The sequence below is a fragment of the Pagrus major genome, chromosome 5 (assembly GCF_040436345.1).
Source record: "Pagrus major chromosome 5, Pma_NU_1.0".
Taxonomy (NCBI): Eukaryota; Metazoa; Chordata; class Actinopteri; order Spariformes; family Sparidae; genus Pagrus; species Pagrus major.
In genome coordinates this window covers 4,562,100-4,571,131 of record NC_133219.1, presented here as the reverse complement: position 1 = coordinate 4,571,131, position 9,032 = coordinate 4,562,100, and the positions used below count along the sequence as shown (strand labels likewise).

Here is a 9,032-nt window from a genome sequence, read left to right as displayed (position 1 = left end):
TAAATAAATAATTATTTTGCCATCAGAAGTCCTTTGTCAGTGTTGTTTTTGTTGTTTTATAGAAGGAAAACACTGTTCAGATGTTTGAGGTGTCACTAAAGCAAAAAATATTGACGTCAAAGTCACTGTTCTGCTTGACATGTTTCTTTCCACAAAAAGCTTGTTTTCTCAGTGTTTTGGTCAAAAACAGGTGTTTTTGGTGAAACCAGCCTATGTTCTACTGCCGTTTACTAGAGAACGGAAAAAGGTAGAAACAAACTTTTTTTCCTAATGAAAGAAGAGAGTCTACTCTTTCTCTTGGTAGTTTCGGTGTTTACATAGTTAAAGAACACAATATTCTGTGGGTCTTGAAAGATCGGTCAAAATGCTCTAAAACGGCTGGCAGTATGGGGCTCTCTGCTCTGAAAATGGCTGGCAGCCAATGAGTTAATAACAACATCTTATTTACAGAAAGTTACAAACTTACTTCTCCATGATCCTCTTCACATTGTCCTTCAGGTGGATCCCTCCTATCTTGGACAACCCATTTATCTGAAATTAGAGAAACAAACAATTTAGCAAAAAAGGAGGTTTTAGAGTGATGCACGATAATTGAGGCTGATAAATTGCTTAATCAATTTCATTCATAATTCCAATAATGACAAATAGAAGTGGAGATAATGATGTTTCAACATCAGCGAGTGGCAGTGATGCACTTAAGCGCACTGACTTGTCTTGGCAGGTCAGACACAGTTATATGTCAAGCTATTGTGCCAAATAACTTATTTTTAATTGTTAATTTTCTTGTTCTGAGTTTTCTCTATTAAAATCTTGTGTAAATATGCGATACTTACGGTTTACTATGTGCGATGATATGAATATTGATAAATGTATATTTAAACTTGTTAAAATGTACATTTTAGTGTTATTTCGTTTTTTAAAAAAATATCATGACACAATGAATTCATTCATCACTCAGTTGGGTATTTACATGAGCGATTATAGAGTTTAAATCTAGCAGTCTAAATGACCACTTACGGCCGTTCTAGTAATGTTAAATTCCGGCCCTTCTGAACTGACACTTTGGTCCAATCAGAAACATATAATTTGACTCTAGGGTTGTGGAAAGCGCACTGTTATGCCTTCACCAAGATATCGATCATTAAGATTAATTGGAGATTAATATTTGACTGGACTGAACCACAGTTTACCAGCCACAGTGGCTGGTAAACTGATTCAATTCACCCGCCAGCACACAAATTCAGCCGTATTTGGCGGGTGGCGGGTGCTAATTTCCATCCCTGATAATGCAACCACATAAAAACCTCTGGGGCTATTTTCATCATTAGGCGATTACATTTGATTTTTTTTTTTTTTTTTAAAAAGGCACAGAGATCCGGGGCTATTCCCAAAACATCCGGGGCCAGGTCTAACGACGCGCCGGCCGTCACGAGCAATGGTAGCCCGGTGGTAACGAGTAAGAGGGCTGTTGTGGTTAGCTGGGAAGCTGATGCTAGCCGCCACCGCTAAAACCTGCTAACTCGACGCTAACTACCCTAACGTTACTCTTCGAGGCTCCCGTTCTTGGTGGCAGTCCGTGGCTACAGAGCTCCACTTGGCCTGTATGTTTTTTTCTTTTCACCCCTGAGAACTGCTGCTGGCAGGAGGCTGCAGTTGAGCCCAAGAGAAGGGGCTCAGTTTGAATGTTTTAGTTTACAAACGGCAACGAACAAACCTCCAGACTTGCATGATGAATTGAGAAAAACAGCAAACTGTCATTACATTCACCAACCAGGGTTCCCGCGGGGTCTTAAAAAGTCTTAAAAGCATTGAATTTCAAATTTGAAAATAATACCTTAAAAAGTCTTGAAAAAGTCTTGAATTTTTATATTTGGGTCTTAAAAATTGTGCTGTTTGTAACTTCTCTCTATTTTTAAGTTTTTATTTGTCAATCGCGAATATTTAATAAAAAATAATGTAAATACAGAGAGGCGGAACTAATCATTTCGACCGCACCGCAATCAGGAGGGTATAAATAATCTGAACACAAGCTAGATACGTCACTGCAGATTTCGCGCTACAGGAGACCGACGTGACGAGCTGGAAGAAGCTAATAATGGGGAAGTGTAAGTTTAATGAGGGTTGGTTGGATTCTGTGCATTACCGTAAATGGTTAAAACCCGTAGTTGGTAATATTTGTGAGGCCTACTGCACCATGTGCAAGAAAAAAATTCAACTCGGCACAATGGGGGTAAAGGCGCTCGACTCGCATGCCAAATCTGTTAAGCATGCAAATAACGCGCAAGCAATGGAGAAAACTCTGCCCATCACCGCCAGGTTCCCGCCAGCAAACGGGGCTAAAGAACCCGTGGCCAGCACTAGCCGGCCAACGGCTACTGCTCCCCCTCCTGAAGCTAACTTCAGCCAACCAGCTGCAGATGCTCCACCTGCTCCCCCTCCTGCTACAGCCGCTGCAAGGGTCGATCTACGGACATCCTTCGGGTCCACGCCAACCCTGAAAGCTGAGGTTTTGTGGACCCTGCACACGATCTCCAAGCACCACTCCTACAATGGCAACGAGGGAGTTTCAGCGCTTTTTAAGTGTATGTTCCCCGACTCTGACATTGCGAACTCGTTCAGTTGTGGCGCCGACAAAACGGCTTATATAGCCAAGTTTGGTTTAGCCGTTTACATCAAAGAAGAGCTGGTCTCTAAAGTAAACAAGTCGCCGTTTGTGCTCATGTTTGATGAGAGCCTCAACCAGACCACAAAGAATAAGCAACTGGATGTGCACGTTCGCTTCTGGGATGAAGGGCAGGTGCAATCACGATACCTGGGCTCCGAGTTTATGGGTCACTCCACTGCCAAGGACTTACTGTCCCACCTCAAAGTAAGTACAATTAACCACACACACAATGACAGACAGACACACACATGCACAGACTGTCCTACATATGCTAGAGTGGATTGTTCATCACATTTTTGTTTTGTATCTTTTATCTAATTTTATTCTTAGAGGATGGTACACAAAAACTAATAATGCAGCTAAATCAATGTTGTTACTAATCTTTGACATATCCAAGACTGTAATAACAGGTAAAAAAAAAAATCTCTAGGCTCCAATAATTTTTTATATTGAAAATCAGTCATTTTGTGTGTTTGTTTGTTTTTAAATCGGTGACACCACTTATATAATTGGCATTTAAAATATTAAAATTATTAAAAATATTTAAATATTTGATAGTTTTGATTAGAACTGAGGTTAATTAACACATATATGCAAAAAAAAAAGTTTTTATAGCCGTTTTCTGTTAGTGGCTGAAAACAGCCTTAGAGGATGGAAACGCAAACGGAACCCCACCATGTGGGGATAATGGTTCAAAAAATGGGAGAAGACTAGTATTTTGTAGTTGAATTCTTATAAGAATATGTTGCCAAAAAGTTCCAGACAGTTTACTGTTGACTGTTGTTTCCATTCAAAAATTCATTCAAAACTAATTTCTGCACATTTCACCTATGCAGTATATTTAGCAATAGTAATAACAAACCTCTACTTTAGTAAAGAAAACAATTCTGACAGCTGTGTTGTAATAAAAATGTCCACTGGTTAGAACTCAGATACAAGTTTTATGATGCCCTCAGTGTTGAGATGACTTTTGTTGTGAGTGGTGCTATACAAATAAAACTGAATCGAATTGATGAATAACAGGTTGTTTCATCATGCAAAATAGATTTGAAATTTAAAATTCAATTAAGCTGGTTTATTGAAGGGGGGTCATTTTTGATCCTTAGGACAAGGGGAGTATACAGAATGTTAAGATTTCACAAGGATTAATTTTTATTTTAATTTTTTATCAGTTTATTTATTGATTTCTTCAATTTTTGTCCATAAGAAAGGGTTAATTGACCAATTAGCTACTTCCTTTAGCAACCTGTGCTTATTTAGTCCTTTTATCTTGGGTAAATAAAAACACAACCCTTTTGTTCTCAGGGATGTATGGGCAAACTGGACCTCAGGGGCTTGGTGTCCCTCTCTATGGATGGGCCCAGTGTGAACTGGAAATTGTTTGATCTTTTCCAGAGAGATCACATGGAGCAGTACGGAGGTAAATAGTTGTAATTCTAGTAAACATGTTTATGCGATTGACTGTTGTATTAATGTGGTTTCTAATATTTGGTTTTGCAATGAAACCCCCAGGTGTTCAGCTTGTTTGTGTGGGGAGCTGTGGCCTGCACACGCTCCACAATGCATTCAAGTGTGGGTTCACTGCATGGCAAATCGACAAGTTGCTTAGAGCAATGCACACATTGTTCCACAATGTGCCCGCCAGAAGAGAGGACTACATCATAGTCATAAACTCAACTGTCTTCCCCCTGTCCTTCTGTGGCCATCGTTGGGTAGAAAACCTCCCTGTTGTGGAGAGAGCCCTTGCAGTCTGGCCATCACTGCTCCTGTACATGGAGGCTGTGAAAATGAAAAAACTCCCCAACCCTGGAACAGGTATGCCCTTTAAGTGCCATGAATAGGTCTGTGACCTGTGACCTAACCTTGGTAGTAGTGTGGCCTTGTAATGTATAGCTTAGCTAACTTAAAATCTCTCTCTCTCTGTCTCTGTCTCTCTCTGTCTCTCTCTCTCTCTCTCTCTCTCTCTCTAGCGTCCTATGACACAATTGCAGCAGGATTGAAGGACCCCCTCATCTTGGCCAAACTGCAGTTTTACGCAGCTGTGGCAAGAACCTTCATTCCATTCTTAAAAAAGTATCAGACCGATGAGCCTGTGCTCAAAAGTCATTTTACAAATATTGATAGCCTACATTTGTTATTTTAGACAGATTTTATGTTCATGACTCATTTTCTAAGAAAATGAGTCATGAACATTCAAGAAATTCTTGTCTCTCCATAGAACATCAAAGGTGCACAGCTCAGGGTGCTAGAGTTCAGGACAGAATGCAGACAGGGACTGGTTAGCATCGTCAGGAAAGTTCAGGACAAGAGCCCCCTCAAGTACTTGGCTGTTAGGCAGATGGTGTGCCTTGACCCCTCCGAAATGTACAGGGAGCCAGAAAAATGCAGAAAATACATGAAAGGGCTGGTGCAGAGGTTTCTCCAGGAAAAACAACTTGCCAGTACTTTTGCGGGTAGGAATAAGAAAGGCAAATTGCAGGCTACACAATCTTCATCAATTTAATTGCTTGGTAGTGCCCAATAATTATCCTACAGCTCAATGATTTTTCCTTTTTCATTGAATGATTTATGAAGATTTTTCCTTTTTTACTTTTATCTATCTTGTGTTACAGGGGATGTCATACTACAACAATATGACAAAGTCCTGTCCTTGGAGAGTCGAAGCATCAACTTCCTCTCCTTTCCACCAATGCAGAAGAGGCTGGACCTCTTTCTTAGCGGTGTCCTCAAAGAGCCCTATCCTGAACTGTGGGCCTTCTGCCAGAAGCTGCTTCTGCTCTCCCATGGGCAAGCTACAGTTGAGAGAGGCTTCTCCATTAACAAAGAAGTGGAGTGTGACAACATTCAGGAGGACACTGTAGTCACACGAAGGCTGGTGTGTGACTACATAATTCAACATGGAGGTGTTACCCAGGTAAGAATGGCCCCAGGCTGGACTAGAAATACGCCGTTGACAATAGGGATGTTTTGTGATGCCACAAATCACTTTTGTGTCTAAAGCCCTACAGTATCGCTATCCCTGGTCTCGCCCCCTTCCTTCATTATGTTTACAGAGTCACAATTGTATCTTTTAATCTTTCCAATAACGCACAAAGTGTACCCACGGTACAGGCAGAGTGACAGACAGGCTTATTGTAAATTTACTAAAGGACAAGCCTATAGCTTTAACTGTCATCTTGACTCCTGGCACTTAAACCTGAGCTGCTTTTTCGCAATTATTTAAACAATAGTCATGTGTATTTTTTGTAATATACATTGAATTTGTATGTAATCAATGAAAGGTCCTGCTTCACTTTAACTTTGTTCTCCCTGGTGTTTATTTTCTATATATAATGCGATTGGACAAGGAAGCAACATGTTAGATTCTGATGATGTAGCAATTAACCAGCCCCATAGGAGTTGATAAACTCAAGATCAACTATCTTGATCCTCATCTAGTTCTCTTTTTCTGACCCTAATTAGGTTCCACTAACTAAAGATCTGTTGGTGAGTGTAGCAGCAGCCAGGACCAGATACCGTGTCCATCTTGAGGCGGAGAAGAAGAAGAAGGAGGCAGAAGCCAAGGCGCAAAAAAGGAAGGGAGCAGAGGACCAACTTCAGGAGTTGAGAATGAAAAGGAGACGGCTGCAAGAGGTATCTGAGGGTCTGGTCAGGGATGCAGACAGGCTGGCAGAGGAGGCTGAGGGGAAGGCAGGGAGCAAGATGGCTGACCTTATCTCAAGGTCTAACCTCCTGAGAAGAGGACATAAAGAAAAACTGGCAGAACTGGCCAACATTGACAATGAGATCTCTGCAAAGAGTGCAGAACTCAGGCGTTGACTTCATTTATGAAGACCCCCTGTTCATTTGCACGGTTACTGTGAACTGTTTTTCAAATAAACGCACACTGTGAAATTCAAGAATTTCATTTTTCTTCTTTGCCGATATGGCTGTAAAACAGGCCGACTAAAGTCTTAATTTCATGTATAAATGGTCTTAAAAAGGTATTAAATAGTCTTAAATTTAACTTTAAGAAACTTGTAGGAACCCTGACCAACACATACATGCTCAACATTTAGAAGACAATTACCTGTGGCACCTGTGGTAATTACGCTGGCAGACCGCAGTGATGGCAGGCAGTTTCCTCTGGTGTTGTCGTGCCGTGCTAACTCGTCGTCGTGTGTGGGCGGGGTCTTCATACGGCGGGTCTGCTTTTTCCTCTAGTTTATTTATTTATTTATTTTTGGATTGAGTCGGCAAGCAAGGGAACGCCCACAAAAATGTCACATCCGGCAAGAGCCGTGGGGGAAAACAAACCATTCTCCCCGTTCGCATTTTAAACCTTTGTCCGCTGTCATGTTGTAGTTTGAATCATTTTCATCTGCTGACAAAGAGCTATATATAAAAAAATTGTCCGTATATTTTAAAATACTGGGTCAATGATCCGCGCTTTACGACACCCCCCCCTCACTATTTGTGATTCAAATCAAATGGATCAAACAGTGTGTTTAGAATCATGTGATTGTAATCATCAATCATTGAGTTTGGCCTGGTAGCTGGCTGCTGCTGGAGCCTGAGCCTGGTGAAAGCTGACTGCTGCTGGAGCATGAGCTTGGCCTGGTGGTAGCTAGCTGCTGCTGCCAGGCTTATTTTTTAATTTTTTTAAATAAAACAGTCCCATTTAACCCTATCCCATAACAGCTAGTCTATCACCTCTGCACCAGGGTTGAAGAGAGATCCGCAATATCTCCATGACAGTCCATACAGTTTTACAAGCTCATCTCCTCACGCAGGGCTCTGTGGATGGTGATATGCAGGTTGAACTGAAGGAGCCGCTTGTAAAGATGCAATGCATAGGCCCAATACCACAGTGATCACCAAATCACAGCAGAGCTATCAGACTGTATTTTAGTTGGATAATTTTATTTTGAATGTGACTGAAAAATTCTATTTCTAAACTCATTCTGGCAACACTGGTTACAGGTCGATTATGAACAGGAAGTGTAGTTCACAGTTTGTGTCAAGCAAAACAGGCCGACTGTGTAAATTGTAGATGGAGATACACTTTAAAGAGATTCTCTTGCTTGATGTTAAAATGTATCATCCATACATTTTAACATCAAGGGTTATGAAAATATTTAGCTCTTAAATCACATCCCCAGACATGCATGGTCAGATCCGCTACTGACGCTGATCCGCTACTGATACTGACTTTCTTTGGTCAACATAAAATGACATTATTGTACGTCGATATTATGTTGGCACGATACATCTACAACATCAACATCCAACAATTAACGATTAACATTATGACTTTTAACGTTTCGGTCATCATTCTATATCAGAGTGAAAGACGTGTGGATGAGGTTTGATTTTAATTAGGCCTACTTATCACCACAACTTAAAACCAACAAAATCTCAATGTCAGAATTATGTGCTTGTTAATATTAAACGTTTAACAGACGTTAGAAAAAGGTCACCATAAATGTTATTGTGTCAAAATTGGCATCAGACATTATTATGACGTTGTATATTAGTTAGCTACTTAACCCTAACTTAAAACCAACAAAATATCGTCAAACAAACAATGTTAGAATATTACATTGTTTCGATGTTATCATTATGACGTTAAAGTTGAAGTTTTATATGCAAGACTGATGTTAGTTTTAGATGTTTGCAAGACATTGGATTTTAGTTATTTATCGCCACAACTTAAAAGCAACAAAATTTTTATGTCAAAGGCTGTCAGAATATCACGTTCTGTAAACGTTTAAATTATGGCGTTGAAAAGACGTTGGGTTTTGGTCACCATAAATGTCAGAATAATATGTCAAAATGACATTGGCATCAGACATTTGTCTGACGTTAGATATTAGTTATGTAACACCCAAACTTAAAACCAACAAAATTTCAACGTCATTAGACGACTATATCTTATGTCAAACTAACGTTCTTGATAGATGTTGTCCAGACGTTAGAATTTAGTCATCAAAAAGGTCATTATTCAACGTCAAAGTTTTGTTAGTACAAGTCGTCTGACACACGTTGGGTTTTGGTTGCCTAACACCACAACATAAAAACAACAAAATATTAACGTCACTTGACGTCAATATTCCAATGTCAAAAGATGTTGAAAGTAGACGTTAAATGGACGTTGGTTTTCGGTCACCATAAATGTCAGAATCATATGTCAAAATGACGTTGGCACCAGACATTGGTCTGATGTTGGATATCAGTTATGTAACACCCAAACTTTAAACCAACCAAATTTCAACGTCATTAGATGACTATATCTTATGTCAAACTAACGTTCTTGATAGATGTTGTCCAGACGTTAGAATTTAGTCATCAAAAAGGTCATTATTCAACGTCAAAGTTTTGTTAGTAC

General features: G+C 40.0%; 1 protein-coding gene across 1 annotated transcript; it reads left to right on the top strand.

Moving 5' to 3' along the window:
* The first annotated feature begins 5,027 nt into the window (after positions 1–5,027).
* Positions 5,028–6,648, top strand: LOC140995409 (uncharacterized). The gene is made up of 3 exons (XM_073465399.1): positions 5,028–5,118; positions 5,278–5,579; positions 6,128–6,648. Exons 1-3 carry the CDS (start codon positions 5,028–5,030, stop codon positions 6,482–6,484), a joined length of 750 nt encoding a protein of 249 aa, XP_073321500.1. The 3' UTR covers positions 6,485–6,648.
* The last annotated feature ends 2,384 nt before the right edge of the window (positions 6,649–9,032 follow it).